The sequence below is a fragment of the Pongo abelii genome, chromosome 1 (genome assembly GCF_028885655.2).
Source record: "Pongo abelii isolate AG06213 chromosome 1, NHGRI_mPonAbe1-v2.0_pri, whole genome shotgun sequence".
NCBI classification, from domain to species: domain Eukaryota; kingdom Metazoa; phylum Chordata; class Mammalia; order Primates; family Hominidae; genus Pongo; species Pongo abelii.
The window spans coordinates 39,431,669-39,449,337 of NC_071985.2; the positions used below are offsets into that span (position 1 = coordinate 39,431,669).

Consider the following 17,669-nt stretch of genomic DNA (forward strand, 5'->3'; position numbering starts at 1 on the left):
GCCAAGTTTGGCTGGACAAGGCCAAGTTTGACTGGGGCAGTCAGAGGAGAGCCCGGGCCACTGAGCGGTTGGACTCCAGGGGAAAACCATCTCCCTTCTGGCTATCCCATCTGCTGAGAGCTACTTCCGCTCAATAAAACCTTGTACTCATTCTCCAAGCCCACATGTAATCCGATTCTTCCAGTACACTAAGGCAAGAACCCTGGGATACAGAAAGCTCTCTGTCCTTGCGATAAGGCAGGGGTCTAATTGAGCTGACTAACACAAGCCGCCTATGGATGGCTAAACTAAAAGAGCACCCTGTAACACATGCCCACTGGGGCTTCAGTTGTAAACATTCATCTCTAGACACTGCTATGGGGTCAGAGCCCCACAGCCTGCCAGTCTGTATGCTCCCCTAGAGGTTTGAGTAGCGGGGCACTGAAGAAGCAATCCACACCACCATCACACGCCCTGCAAGGGGGACAAGGGAACTTTTCCCATTTCACTATTATGGAGAGTTGGGAAAAAATGTATTGCTTTCTGAGGGCATTTTCTTCCGACAGTAAAGAATTTACAGAATTGGGACTATGGTCACCTGAGAACATCCTAACAGAAATTTTTTAAAGAGTGAAGTATACCTCTTCCAACATTATTAATAAACAATGTAAATTTTAGGGCAGCAGTTGGCTGACAGAGTGCCTATGTTTGTATCAATACCTTATGTTCATATAATAATTTATGGTCTATACAGTACTTAACAGGGGCTAAGAATGTGGGTTTTGGTATTAGACTACCTGGTTCTAATTCTACCTCTTCCATTCACTAGCTGTGTGACTATGGACAACTTATTTACATCTCTGGTGATTTTATTTGCCCATCTGTAAATCAGGAATTGTAATAGCATCAACCTTATTGTAATTTTTGAAGATTAACTCAGTTAATGTTTTAAGTGCTTTGCACAGTGCTTCATAGTGTCTGTAAATTTAATTGTTAGTATAGTGATCATATTAGCATTAATCAATACAGTAACCCCCTGAGGCAGGTGAGGCTCAGAAAGAATAAATAAATTAGATTTGTATTTTTCATTTTTTATTTAGTGTTCTTGAGAAAAGGCCATGGAACTTCTAAATTTGTTTTCAGATTAATTTTGGACACAGTCTACCCTGTTAAACCATAAAAAATGTTATGTTTTTACATCTGAGTTTTTATTAAACTCAATCAATAACTTGAAATAATAAATTTCGTCTTTATTTGTGTTCTTGATATACCAAATTAAAACTTTGTGATAGTATATGCAAATAACATACTGTAATTGATACTATAACACATACCAAAGATTTTATTTTAGATTCAGCTTAAGGCCTGTTGAATGTGTATATACATAGAGACAGAATACATTTTTTGTTGTGTATAAATTGGTGATTAGTTTTTATATTTGTTTTATGAAGTAGAAAAGAACCAATGATTTTAGAAAGACAAAAAAAACAAAAACAAACCCAAAACATAACTCCATTCTGGCCTGTAAAACATACAAGGACTATATTGGATGATGTTAACAGTACAGTTAGTTGGGGAGTATATATCAATAAAGGCAAGAATGAGAACTAATTAGCTTTTACTTATGACATAAATTGGGGATGTGATATCAATTCTTTGAAGATAAAACAATAAGGAAGTTTCATTCCCATTTTGTGTTAAAAGACTTCAGGCATTCTGAGGATTTTTTTATTTTTTCATTTTTATAATACCAAATAACCAGACACTTCAAAAATAGATGGTTGAAATAGTAGCAATTTAGGATTATGAAGCAGTTAAGTGCTTCACAATGTTGATGTAATACAGCAATTATAGACCTTTGTAATTCAGCTAAAATGCTTTGTTTTCTTGTTATTCATATTGAAACTACACAATAAGAATACCTCCTTATTTTCAAAGGAAAGGGCTTAAATTTTAAAAAATCTTTGCATTAATGTTTTGACCATTGTTACGAACTTACCATTGAAATTTATTATTTTGTAACTAAAAATAAAATGAAATACTAAGGGGGAAAAGGTTGTATAATGTTAGAATTTTGATTAGCAATCACAGCTGCACCAGAATTAGTTTCTATAGCAACAGGAAGAAATAATGTGTTGAATTGCAATGCAATACAAGATTTTTTTTTTTTTTACAGATTGCAATTCAAAAGGAAATCTTTAAAGAATTTTGTCTTAAAAGAGTTATTAATCTTTTATCCATCATAATTCTCTAATGGAAAATACTTAATTATTCTTGTCTACTTTTCTTGAATTCTGTTTTGCTAATTTAAATTTAATATGTCCCAAAAAATACAGAAAATTTAATATACCTGAACAATAAGAATTTTAGCTACTGTATCATTTGCATTTTAAAACAAAAATGCATGGAATAATATTCTGTATGTTATTTAGACAGAAAGTAAATCTCAGGGGTAGTTTAGAACCTACAAGGAAAAGTCTAAGAGGTGCTTTTCTGAATAAACTATGTTGTAGGACTAAGAATTAAAAATGATAAGCAAATACTATATTTGTATCAGTATGAAACTAAGTCTTTTATGAATGTGTACTCCTGTAATCCCATGTTCAAATTGTGATTAAGCAACTGCACTACTATGAGTATTCAGAGTGTACATCTCCCTTACTTTAGTAGAAAAATATAATACTATGGGCAGCATTTAAAATTTAACACTGCCCATACTATTTCTAACAGTGAAAAATATTTCACTGCATCCTCTCCAGTTCTATTTTTGGCAACTAATTAAAAGCATATGCCTGAACCTTTTATGTATTTTGCCCTTATAATGAGATCTATTACTATGGCTCACTCTATGCCTCTGAGTTCCAAAGTATCTTTGGAGTTACCATGGATACCAGTGACAAGTATTCTCCCATAACTGCTCTGTGTGTCTCATCAAACACAAGAAAACTGACATGGCAGGAACCAAGCCATCAAGACACTATGAATCTCTAATTGTTTATATCACTGTTCATGCTTTTAAAAAATAGTGTGTATATATATATATATATATATATATATGTATATATATATATCTTTAATTAACCAGCTAACCAGCTAATTATTTTTAAAAATCTGAATAGACATCAAATTATTGAGTAGAAAATGAGTTATTTTAAAAAAGGTATAAACATTAAAATAACCCAATATGACAATCTGTGATTCAAAGTAAAACCTGAATCCGAAAGTAAACTTGAGTTTTGAGTTCTTCAGTAACAAAAACTTCTAATTATATGAAAGACAATATCTCATAGGAACATTCATATTATATAACCCATAATAAAAAATTTCAAAAGAGGTCATTTGTGAGAACATGCAGATTGTTCAAGGTTAAGTGCTAACTTGTAATAAAAACATCATTGCAAAATGGAATCGAAGCTTTTTTATCAGTAAAATTTATTCGGATTATGTCAGAAATCATCTCATTCTACCCATACTTTCTTCTTTCTTAGTGTAGCAACCAAATCTTTCTTCACTATTTAATATCTTCTACTACATATGAGATCTTTTTAAAAAATCAGGAATTGAATATCAAACTCAGCTCCTACAAAAAATATTTTTCAACAACTCCTTTTGTGACTTATCCTTTTAAAAATAGTATAAGTATGTATAAAGTAGTTGGGCAGACTTCTTGTCGGAGAGATACAATTCTGCTTTTTAAGACAAATGTACACACATAAATAATAAGGAACTTCACATGACATAACAATTCACAGGAATTATATTATTCAATGTGGCTAGGCATGTCCTTTTAGTGAATGTTCAGTTATTTTAAATTTTATGATTAAGATGTGTATTACAATGTAGAAACACATATTACTCCTTCTATAAGGACTTGTGACTTAGAGTTCATAGAGTGAATAAACAAATATTTTTATCTAATATATAAATATACTACTTACTAAAGGAAAGCTCTTTAATTTACAAGCAATACATATACATACAAATTCAGTCTGATGCAGTGAATTTCACACAGCGGTTCCAACTCAACACTCACAATGCCTCAATTTTTCCATCTGTAGAGGGGGAACGCATCTTTTGTTGTTTTGGGAAGATTATGAAATGTTTCTAAATAGAAACCATAAGAATAGTAAAAAATGGTATTACTAGGCTTATATGAGAATTAGCTGAAGGGAAAATATTACAATACATGTCTGAAGTTTTTATCAAGACTCACAGAGAATGTTTAGTATCTGTTTTTCCTCATCACAAAGGACTGTAGCAAAAGTCTAGGCAAAAAAAAAAAAAAAAAAAAATTATACCCAACTACCTTTGTTGAATTGAGCTGACTAGCAGAGAAAATGTATCCACCTAAATCAGCTTCTTCTCATGATTGCTACTGGAGACAATCCCATGTTCTGTTAAGAGTGGTCTGGAGAAAAGCAGACGGCCCTATACCAAGAAACACTCAGCTGATTTCAGTGTGCCTCTTCTGTGCCCACATACAACAAAGCACAAGCCACTTAAAACTCCAAGTGTACCTGTCTTTCCCAGTAAATGGTAAACAACAGGCATTTGTTTTAGGACCTATTTTGTACCAGGCATTATGCAAGTTACTAAACTCCATAGGCCTTGAGAAGAAAACCTAATTTGTCAAGCTTTTATAACGGGGAAAGGGAAAATCAATAAAGAACACTGAACAGGGAGAGCAGAAACCTGAGTTTGAACCCATGGTCTGCTACTAAAAAGCAAAGTGAGTATTTAAACTTTCTGGGCTTTTGTCCATAAACTGAAGAGAATGAGCCAGATCACTAAGATCTGTGTAATTTTAACTACAATGAATCCATAACATTTAACAGTTCCATTTTGAAAGTGGAATAGAATAAGGGATTAATTTTCTAAAAGTGAAAACTGCTATTGCTGCAATGGATTATAAAAGGGAACTAGAGAATCTCATTTCTTGAAAGTCTAGATACTCTAACAGAGTTTTACCTTTTCATATTTGAGATCCAGGCCTTCCTGCAAGACTACATAAGCTCTCAACATCCTTAAATGTATGGTGACGGCACAGTCGGGGAGGAGATGGAGAGTCGAACGAGAGAAGTTGTATGCAAAGGTTAAAACACGAAAAGAATAAAAACATTTTTTCCTCCTCAGAATAAAATGTTTATGCTAAGTGATGTTTAAGTGACCACTATATTTTGCAGACATTTTACATTAATATGCTAGGATCTCATTAGTAAACTCAACTTTAATGTGAATAATGTTTTGCTTCAATGTTTCTAAATTCCTAAAGCTGTTCATAATGTGATCTTTCCTGAGGTTATTTCCAGAGACAGATGCCATCAAATGCAGAAACCATCAAAAAATTTTGCACGCTATCAAGTTCCTAAAAGTCACATCATGACAAAGGCAAAAACAAAAAAAAAAGGTATAAGGGAGAAAAAAAAGCACAGAAAAAGTGGGGTAAATATAAGAAAATAATATAGCAAAAACATATTCAAATAAGAGATTATAAAAAGTACTGCGATAAATACATAGGAAGTAAATGTTTACAATATACACTTATAACTAAGAATAAAGGTCGAATATTAAAGCATAAAAAAGATATACTTAACAAATATCAATTTTTAAAAGCTGTGTAAGCACATTATAACAAATAAAATAGTTTTTGAGCCCTCTCTGAAGAGACATAAATATAAATATATAAAGAAGGTTATTACCACAAAATGATACAAGGGACAATCCACCAGAAAGATGAATTTGTAAACATGTAAGTCCCTTATAACATAACGTTAAAATAATTTAAGAAAGACAGAATTCCAAGGAAAAAGCTGACAAAATCTACAATCATAGTGGAAGATATTACATATCTCTCCTACTGATTAAAAGGCAAAGCAGAAAGAATATTTAGGAAAGATACAGCAGATGAGTTGAACTCAGTAAGCTCAAATAAAAGACATTCACTGAAACTTATAACCAAGAATTAGAGAATGCGTACTCTTTTGTTGGATACAATAGATATTAATCCCCTTGACACACGTATACACAAATATACCAGCCGCATAAAGCAAGTCTTAACAAATAGGAAAAGTTGTATTGCATAGATTTTGATAGCTGATCACAACACACTTAACTTAGAACTCAGAAACAAGAAGAGACTTCTTTTAGCTTAAATATTTGGAATTTTAAATCCAAACCCAGCAACTGAAAAAAATCATAACAGCAATTAGAAAAATTATAAAAACAAATAAAAATGAAGATATTGAATATTAAAATGTGTTGGATACAACTGAAATGGTATTTTAAAAGCAATGTATAGCCTTAAATCCACGTTAGAAACCAAAAAAGACTGAAAAACAATGAAGTAAGCATCCAGCTCAAGAAGTTAAAGTATAAATCTAAATAAAAGAAAAAAGAAAGGAGATAGAATGAAATTTTTAAAAAACCAATTCTATAGAGAGGATTAACAAAACCAAAATGTTTCCTTGAAAGAATTAAAGAATTATTTTTTAAAAACTCTGAAAGAATTAAGTAAAGAAAAGAATGTTATTAACAACTTTACAATCATAATTCTGAAAATGTACACAATAAAAAATTTTTGGAAAAATATAACTTACCAAAACTGACTCATGAAGAAATAAAGAATCCAATGACACCTACATTTAAGTATTAAATCAATAAAAATCTATCTACAAAAAAACTCATAAGATACAAGTGATTTCATACGTTGATTCTACCAGAGAACAGATACTCTTAATCTTATATAATGGTCTAGAGAAATGAAAAAGAGCAAATAATCCAAAACTTGCTTTACAATTTTGTAAAACCTTGATCCTAAGACTCAAACAAAGATAGCAAGAGAAGAAATAGTGTATAGCAAGCTTCTCTGGGAAACCCTAAAGGGAACACAAGAGGTAATCAAAATACAGCATGACAAATTGGGTTTTATTTCAGGAACACAAGGTTAGTTTAGCAAAGGGATATCTTTTAATGTAATTCACAACATGAACAGATTAAAAGATAAAATTCATGTGATTTCCAAAGATTAGAAAGAGAAAATAATAAAATTAAACATCAATTAATGATTATCGTTTTAGCAAACTAGGAACAAAAGGGAATTTCCTTAATTCAATAAGTGATATCTTCCAAACAACCAGAGCAAACATCATAAAAGGCAAACATTAGAAGCATTCTCTTTAAAACAGAAACAAGAGGCATATTCACTGGTATTAAACGTTGTATGTGAGTTCCTAGCCACAGCTAGAGATAAATTATTAGAATTTATTAGAAATAATGAACAAGATTGTTGAACAAGATACCTTTCCTAATAATTTGCCTGTAGAATCTCTTTCCTCTTCTAGATAAGACAACCATATCATTTCCAAGCAATTCCTGTTTTATTTCTTCCTTTTCAATCTTTACATCTCACATTTCTATATTATCAGCTTTTCCTAGGAACTCCACAAAAATGTGAAATACCACCTATCAGATTGCCAAAAATGCAAAAATCTAGCAAATGTAAGCATTGATGAGGACATAGAAGATCAGTAAGAAGGCTGTTAATGGGAGGGTAAATTTTTAAAATATGTTTAAGATGCATAAATACCAAATTCTAGAATATGGTGATATATAGAGAGAGGTCTTCAAATCTATATAATGTTTCACGTCCTAAAAAAGTTCTCAGAATATAGTAATATGAAATTCTAACGCATGATACAACATGAATAACCTACTAAAACATCTGAAAACTGAAAAACATCGCTGAAAGAAATTAAAGAAGACTTACATAACTGGACAAACATGTTCATGAATTAGAAGACTCAATATTAGGATGGCAATATCCTCCAAAGTAATCTACAGATTCAACACAATCTCCATAAGAATCTCAGACGAATTCTTTGTAAAAATTGTCAAGTTGATTCTAAAATCCATATGGAATTGCAAGGATAACCAGAATAGCTAAAACAATAAAGAAAAGGAAGAATACAGTAGGAAGACTCATACTTTATGATTTCAAGCTTAGTAAAGGCAACTGTAATCAAGAGAGTGTGGTACTGGCAAGAGGACAGACATGTAGATCAATGACATACACTTGACAGTCCAGAAACAAAACCATATGTGTATGGTCAACTGATAAGGGTGCCAAAGCTATTCAATGGGGAAAGAACAGTCTTCAACAAATGGTGCTGAGATAAGTGGTTATTCACATGCAAAAGAATGAAATTAGACCCTTATCTTATACTATATATAGAAATTAACTCAAAATTAAATACCTAAATATAAGAGCTTAAAGTATAAAACTCTTAGAAGAAAATGAAAAATTTTTTACGACACTGGTTTTGGGAATTATTTCTTGGATACAACAAACAAAACACAAACAACAAAAGGATCAAGAGACAAAATGAAATTCATTAAACACTTTTCATTGAGCACTGTATTAGTCCATTCTCACGCTGCTAATAAAGACATACCTACAGAAGCCAAAATTGACAAATGGGATCTAATTAAACTAAAGAGCTTCTGCACAGCAAAAGAAAATACCATCAGAGTGAACAGGCAACCTACAGAATGGGAAAAAATTTTTGCAACCTACTCATCTGACAAAGGGCTAATATCTAGAATCTACAATGAACTCAAACAAATTTACAAGAAAAAAAACAAACAACCCCATCAACAAGTGGGCGAAGGATATGAACAGACACTTCTCAAAAGAAGACATTTATGCAGCCAAAAGACACATGAAAAAATGCTCACCATCACTGGCCATCAGAGAAATGCAAATCAAAACCACAACGAGATACCATCTCACACCAGTTAGAATGGCGATCATTAAAAAGGCAGGAAACAACAGGTGCTGGAGAGGATGTGGAGAAATAGGAACACTTTTACACTGTTGATGGGACTGTAAACTAGTTCAACCCTTGTGGAAGTCAGTGTGGCGATTCCTCAGGGATCTAGAACTAGAAATACCATTTGACCCAGCCATCCCATTACTGGGTATATACCCAAAGGATTATAAATCATGCTGCTATAAAGACACATGCACACGTATGTTTATTGCGGCACTATTCACAATAGCAAAGACTTGGAACCAAACCAAATGTCCAACAATGATAGACTGGATTAAGAAAACGTGGCACATATACACCATGGAATACTATGCAGCCATAAAAAATGACGAGTTCATGTCCTTTGTAGGGACATGGATGAAGCTGGAAACTATCATTCTCGGCAAACTATCGCAAGGACAAAAAACCAAACATCGCATGTTCTCACTCATAGGTGGGAATTGAACAATGAGAAGACATGGACACAGGAAGGGGAACATCACACACTGGGGACTGTTGTGGGGTGGGGGGAGTGGGGAGGAGATATACCTAATGCTAAATGACGAGTTAATGGGTGCAGCACACCAATATGGCACACGTATATATATGTAACAAACCTGCACGTTGTGCACATGTACCCTAAAACTTAAGTATAATAATAATAAAATTAAATAAAAAAAAGTATTTCAAATGTATACTACATATATTTCATTGAAAATGAAAAGTTAAGTAAATATTAAAAATTATTTTCATGTTTTCAAAAAAGTTGTCTTAAAATATTCAAAATTATTTTTTAAAAGACAAAATATAAATATAATTGTCTCAATTTTAAATAAAAATTTAAATAAAACTTAAAAAAAAAAGATATACCTTTTTTCCTTTAATTTATAAAGGAAAGAGGTTTAACTGACTCACAGTTCAGCACAGCTGGGGAGGCCTCAGGAAATTCACAAACATGGCAGAAGGTGGAAGCAAACACATCCTTCTTCACATGGCAGCAGCAAGAAGTGCCAAGCAAAAGGCAGAAAAGCCCCTTATAAAACCATCAGATCTCATGAGAACGCATTCAGTATCACAAAAACAGCATGAGAGGTAACCGCCCCCATGATTAAATTACCTCCCACTGGGTTCCTCCCATGACACGTAGGGATTACAGGAACTACAATTCAAGATGAGATTTGGGTGGGGACACAGCCAAACCATATCGAGCACTTTTGTGCATCAAAGCACACTACCAAGAAAAGATAGCCCACAGAATGGAAGAAAACATGAAACAACTCAAAACAACTCAATTCAAAAATGGGCAAAGGACTTGAATATACACTTCTCAGAACAAGATAAACAAATGGCTAGTAAGCACATGAAAAGACACCTAACACCATTAGTCATTAAGGAAATGCAAATCAAAACCATAATGAGATACTAGTTTATACCCACTAGAATGGCTACCATTAAAAACAAAACTAAGCAAGAAATAACAAGCGTTGGCGAGGATGTGGAGGAATTGGAACCCTCATGCATTACTAGTGGAGTGTAAAAGGGTTCAGCCATTGTAGAAAACAGTTTGGCAGTTCTGAGGAAAGTTAAACACAGAATTAGCATGTGACCCTACAATTCTATTCCTAGGTATACACCCAAAATAACTGAAAGCAGCAACTCAATCAGACACTTGCACATCAATGTTTATAGTAGTATTATTCACAATAGCCAAAAGGTAGAAGCAACTCAAGAATCCATCAGAGGATGAATGGATAGGCAAAATGTGGTATATACATACAGCAGAATATTATTCAGCCACAAAAAGAAATAATACCTGGTACAATATGGATGAACCTTGGAGACATTATGCAAAATGAAATAAACCAAACACAGAAGGACAAATATTGTATGATTCCATTTACATGAGTTATTTATAACATATAAATTCATAGAGACAGAACATAGAATAGTGGTTACCAAGGACTAAGGGGAAGAGGAAATGAGTTATTTTTTAATAGGCAGAGTTTCTATTTGGGAAGATAAAAAAGTTCTGGAAATAGATAATAGTGATGGTTGCATAACATTGTGAATATGCTTAGTGTCAAAGACCTGCACACTTTAAAGATGGTAAATTTTATTTTACATATTTTACCAAAATTAAAAGAAATAAATAACAGATTTTTAAAAGGATGAAATTCTGATACATGCCATAACATGAATGAACTTTGAAAACTTTATGCTAAGTGAAATAAATCAGACACAAAAAGGCATATATTATGATTTAAGTTATATGCGGTCCCACTTATATGGGATAAATTGTATGCTGCGTATATATTTTACCACAATGAAAAGCTAAATAGAAAAATTCACTAGTGTGAGACAACTAAAAGTCAGTTTTCAAATGATTTGGAAAAATGGATCGTGAAAATATGAAAGCACTGTCAGCTAGCCTTCTAAAGAGATTTATAAGAAACGGAAAGAGGGTGTTAAAAGGAATTTAAAAGATTAGAAGGCTGTTATATCTCAAGTTGATTTTTAAAAAAATACTAAAAAAATTAAGATTAGAGGGAGGGTACTCTTCATATAGGGAAACCTAGGAGTGTTTAAGAATGGAAGAATGTGAATCATGGAGAAAAAAGAAGTCCATCACACAATAAAAAAGAATAAGTGATTACTGATAACCAATTCCAGCTGTGGCCAAATGAAGACAGCAATTAAGGCATAAGAGAAGTATCTGGTCTCTAGAATATAACATAGAAATGATGGATAAAAACATAAGAATATTTTGAAATGGAAAGGAAGGGCATCAAAAAACTTCACAATGGTAATTAAAATCTGCATTAAAAGTAATCAAGAAACACTCAACATAAATTCAATGTGATCTCATTCAAAATAGTACCAGAATTATTCTAAAAGTTCAGCTGAAAAAATTATTGAATAAGAATAACCATAAAAGATTTGACAAGGAATATGATGTTACAGCATTAGACACTGTCATAGAGAAATTAATTGGAACACAATAAAGTTCAGAAATAGATACAAGTCCAAAAAGGAATTTAATATAGGATAAAAGCAGTATTTCAAATCAGTGATTAATAAATTAGATCCAGCAAATAACATAGTGATAAATGGCAGCAATTTGGAAAAGAAGAATGCTAGATCTCCACTTCAGTTCTTGCAACAAAAATCAAAGCTAGCTCAAAGATTTACAGGTAAAAGATGAACCCATAAAAATACTAGAAGAAAACATGAACAAAATTTTCCAAATCTCAAAACAGGAAAGGTCTTTCTGAACGTGACATATAATCCAGAAGCTATAAATGAAAAAAACAAAAAATCTGAGATAACATAAAAATTTTGGGTCAACAAAATCACCATCAATGTTACCAAAAAAAAAAAACTAGAAAGAATATTACATGCAACAAAGGCTAATATTCTTAATATCCATGAATTATGAATCAAGAAGAAAAATACCATCAACGCAAAAGAAAAAAGGATCAAATTTACCAACATGCACAAATAAATATACATGCATACACACAGCATATATAATACAAGCACATAAACTATAAAAAACTAAAACATTTAATATTAAACTTTAAAACTAGAAATTATTTTCACAATTAAAGAACAATTAAAACGTTAGGAAAAATGTATAGTTGGAAATGTAAATTAAAATATGTGTCAAAGATACAGATTGTAGTTAGAATGAACTGTTTTCTACCAATTTGAAATGGGAGTGAAAGGTACAGGATTTCATGAGAATAGAATGTCAAATTTCATTTGTAAACTACAACGTTTAGTTGTACCCACTGCAATTCTAGAATTCAAAATGGACGTGTTGATGGCAAAGTGGTATAACAAGCATCAAATCATCCTGCCTATTTATTGAAAAATATGTTAGAAACAGCATGGCTGAGCAATCAACTAATAATCTGTGAAAGGTAATCCTTATTCATTTGCACGTTATTGCGCTTTTGTTTTGTAGTGTCAAAAGTTTGACAAATTAGAAAAAAAACATTGACCCAGTATACTTATCAGACACTATCTTTTATATTTGTAGAATACAAAACAAGTTATTATATTTGCAGTCAACCATTTGCAGAGATCATCCCTGTATAGTTTTACACCGTAAGAATCAAATTTCCAAATATGCACTTGGTTATTAGTTCTATTTTTAACCTGCCACTCATATACTGTCATGTACTTAAAATTCAGAACATGTTTACATTATCCATCCAGCAGGCTAATGCAACTGCACACCAGACAGTCATGCATAATTCAAATCAATATCCTCAGGCTTGGAACTCTAAGTCAAAGCTGCCTTTAAAAAAGCTAGGGTGTGACTTTAACATGAATAAAGTATATCTAATTTTTCTTTTTATGCGACAAATTGATACTTTCTGCAATGGAATGCCAAAAATGCAAAGCCACTGTATAATAGATCTTTACACTATTGAAAAAAAGGGATAATTGAAAAAATAAGGCAACTACAGTAGTCTTAGAAAATTAACTCTAAATACTGAAAGAGACAAAGCTGAATAAGATTCAAATAGCAAAGCTCACAATATAACAATAGATTATATGAAGTTTAGCCAACAAACAACATGGACATAAAATTACAAAATCAAAGTTCTAAGTTATATTGTGAATTGGGAATTCTTTTAATACTTAAATTCAGATTACTATTTTTGTATCAGTAAAGTTAGTTTCATTTAAATTCCTTAAGTATAAACCCCACTACTAAATTTCTATAACTAGTTACATGTCTAGAAGTGACCCTCATCTGTAAAAGCTCAAGTCTATCAAACTTAAATTGAGTTTTCTTAGTTAAGCATATCAAGATACAGCATTGAATATCCATTATACCAGACTCTAGTTTATGTCACCTTTACTGTGGACATTTGCTTTTAAAATAAGGAAAAAAAGATAACTGAATCTTAGTCTATAAACATCTATTTTTGAGGCTACTAAGAACATAAATGTTTACCAATAACCTGAAATGTAACACACAGTTGATTAGCCTCTGATTTAAAATTCGCATAAGCAAGAATAAACGCATATATTTTGATAATTTTTCTTCCCAGAAGCTTCAAATTTGACTCATCATTTAAAGAAACCCTCCAGATACGAACATCATTGCTCGTGCAACCCAACTCAATTATGAAAATTTCTTACTAGTCCTATTCAATATTACAGACATACCAAACATAATATCCTCTACAATGACAGTCCATTAATGTCAAGGTGTAGTAATATGAAGGATGAAATTAATGGGATAGAGAAAAAGGATTCAATGGTATCTGAGATAATGAAAAAAAGATTAAATGGCAGGCCTTTGGGAAATACAATAAAGGCATGGAAGTCCTTCCAGTGAAGACAGAGAATCTAGTTCAGGTACACAAAACATATCTTTTCAGTTTTCTTGCACAGATAAAAAACTTAAATAATGATGACAGAGTAGATAAATCAAAGATGTCTTAATTGATTAAGCCCTGAATTTAATTAGTTTATAGATAACACTGTTGACCAAATCTATTCACTAAGTATTCTGTAAGAAAACAGCAGAAAAACATGTTTTATAGCAATTCAACTGCCAATTAAAGCCGGAGAAAATGATGCATAGAACTTTAAAATCATAACAGCAACAGCAAATGGAAAATTGCCCTAAAAAAGGACATCTGATCTCACTCAGCAATAATAGCAGCATGGCCCATGGATTGAATACATATATTTTTTCCTTTCTATTAGAGGGCTGTTTCCCTTTAAATTTCCATATTTTTTGCCCACGAGTACAACCAATGAATATTTTAAACCTCTCTAAAGGTAAATAAGTTATTGGCTCAGAGTTTTCTTCCTTTACAAACCTACTTTGGAATATTTGTAATACAGCACCAAAGTTCAAAGCACACAGAATTCTTACATTAATCCTGACATAGAGACAAATGATAAATTTTAGAAAAGTAGCCATATAAAAGAACTAAAAGAAAGATTACAGAATATAAACTGCATACATAGTTTATTTTTTGAAGTTAACTTTACATATTATGCTGGCAATTATAAAGGCAATAAAATGCAATTTTAGTAGCTCTACTTAGGAACATAGGAACTCAAAATGTGAGAAGTGGAATGAACCTTACCTTAGATCGCATTGCCTAACCTTAACATTTGTGCAAAAGGAAACGAGAGCCTGTGACATGCCTAAGGTAATAGTTTATACAAAGGGTAAGATTAGAAACCATGTCTGCTATTTACAAGTCTCCTGAGTACAGACCTATACAACCATACCCATTGGCTCTAACTACTAAGTATGCTTAAGAAAAAACAAATGAAGTTGTATACAATTCCAATGTTGAAACAGATGTAGCAAGGACCAATGCTAGACTAGAGCTGAGATGCAGATACCTCTCATACAATGGAATTAGATGGCATCCATATCCCTCAATTTCCCACTTCCCAGTTCCCACCCCATTTCTTCATTCTCCACCCACTGTAGATAAACTTGCATCCACTGATTTATACAGGAGGGTGAGATGCCTTCAGAGAAAGCATCTTAAACTAAGACTATATATAAACATGTCTTGCAAATTAGAGGGTGAAGTGAATGTGACAATCCAAATTTCTGAAAAGTGCAATGAGACTCTTAATACTCACAATAAGAAAAGGAGATATCTTTCACAGAAAGCCATATTAGGCTATCGGGCCTGAGGTCAGAGAAGAGTATGGACTCCCAGTGCAATGTGGTGGCTAATAAATTATTTTATCCTGCCAATTCTGGCAATGCATTCACACCCTGGGAAGAAAACATGCAGTGCATGAACTGAAAGAATAGCCTCTTTACATCCTAGGGCCCACAGCTGTGACAGTAATTATTTTAGTTGCCATTATTTTGGAAATAATGTTAATGTAATCCTATTCATGTCTATATATATATATTCTTTCTTGTCATCATGCATATACAGGTATATATATAATTTATCTTACTCAAGTTGAGTAAGAGAATTTGTCAACTCTTAGCCATCAAATTAATTCCCAAATTAGTATGGGACTTTAGCATGGGAAATTCCCGGGAATTTTTTCCATGGGAAATTTTTATTCTAATCCTTATGTTTTAATTGTATGATAGTGAATTTCTCTCATCCTGCCCTTAATTTGATCTTAAGGCAGAGTTCATTCATTACCAGTCACTTTCTGTTAGTAAAGAATCTCAAGCTAGTAGAATTTAAAACTCCATTCCCAGGTCTAACTTAATTTCCTCTCTATATCTAAGTTTCTAACTTGTAAAACAGAGTTAATAATAGTTCATAGTTCACAGTGCTGTCAAAACATTAAATGAGCTAATATAAGTAAAGGGCTTAAAACAGTGCCTGTTACATCGCAAGCACTATATATGTATTTGCTTTTGTTACTCCCTCCCTCTGATGCCAGCTAAGCTGCTGTTCATGGAACTTTTGAGTGGGAGACAAAGTGAGGTCTGCACTTTTAATCCTCTTTACTCCATCCAGCACCTTGAATGACTTCATTCGGGAACATTTTCCCCACTCTTCCACCTCTAATCACTCTGATGTGTTGGGGTAAGGAACAGGAATAGCAGAAATTGCTGAGATTGCCTTACTGGTTGCATGCAGGTAGTAGAAAGGTACCCTAAACCTCACTCTAGCACTGGTTGGCTGTGGTAGCTTTTGCTGATATGGTGGTTTCTTCATAAATTATGCAGATAATTCATTTGGGTGATATTCTGCTTCATCTCAGCCTCTGCAGTCATGGAGGAACTACCCAGAGGAGGGCAGCCAAGTCTTCCCCTGTGGTCAGCAGTCCATACTCCTAATCCCCTAATTAGGTAGCAAATTCCCTGGTTTGCTGGTTGCCTGATTAGCCCTATAACTCTTGTCTCCTCTATTTTCCATGCTCCTTCAAAGGGAGCCTCAAAAATATCTCCGTATTCTTCGCAAATCTCAAGTGCCCACTGAAAAAGGGGATGAGGCAGAAGAGCTGTAATCACAGTACCCCCCAACTTTGAAACTCCAACTCTCTTTCTCCCCCTACCTCATCTCCTGCTTATTTGATATGGGGTGGGAGTGGGAGCACAGCAGTTAGACTGATATTTGGGAGTAATAAAAACAGTTTGGACTACCTCATAATAAATACGTAGGGCAGTCTCTGATCCAGAATGTCAATGGCTGTTAGCTCAAGATTTTAGATAGAGAGATGAATTACTATTACCTCTTTATTCCAGCTTTCAGTCTCTAGTCACCGATTCCAGAATAATAAAAGCCTCAAGAAAAGTCCCATTAAACATCCTGATACAAACACAATTAATATAGGGACAAACAATCTTTCTTATACATCACTATAATCTGTGGTAGGTATAGACCTAAATGTACAACCTAATCAAATGCCTATGTAAGAACACACAGGGAGAGAAAGTTTATGTGTTCTGTATATTCTGAGGGATGGTCCTCTTTACCCCCAAATAGTCACAAGAAATCTGCATATGGAAGGAGTATTCTGTTGTCAGGCTACGGGGAAGTAGGAGTATAGCTAGCTGTCAAACATGAATGATTTATTATTCCATTTTGTGGGCAAATAAAGATGAATGCAAAATGAAAGAGATCATAAGGAATGTTAAAGAATCAAACTCAAGAAACTCAAGAAGTCCAAATACATAAATCATTAACAAAATCAAAGGCTAACGGTAATAAGGGCAAGGGAGGTTTTAATTGGAAAAACCAAGTTCATAACTTTGTTCCAATTAAATAAAAAAATTATTGATTTATTAAATTTGCATCCAGCAAGCACTATGTGAGATACTGGGAACTCACACCGAAGTGAAGTGAAACAAGTTACTGTACATAACAAAAGAATATCCAAAGCAACCGAGGTCTATAGAAATTCTGAAAATAG

The 17,669-nt window shown here is 32.9% G+C and overlaps 1 protein-coding gene across 12 annotated transcripts in view; it reads right to left on the bottom strand.

Annotated features, from left to right (window-relative positions):
* Positions 1-17,669, bottom strand: part of SYT14 (synaptotagmin 14) — a 242,746-nt gene that overhangs the window by 95,082 nt on the left and 129,995 nt on the right. Inside the window, exon 4 of one of the 12 annotated variants that reach the window (XM_054521314.1) lies at positions 12,399-15,558. The exons of the other annotated variants lie outside the window; for them this stretch is intronic. Within the exon in view, the coding sequence (XP_054377289.1) occupies positions 15,521-15,558 (38 nt within the window). The 3' untranslated portion in view covers positions 12,399-15,520. Of the gene's footprint in view, positions 1-12,398; positions 15,559-17,669 lie in introns of those variants that run through there. 12 annotated transcript variants of the gene reach the window in all.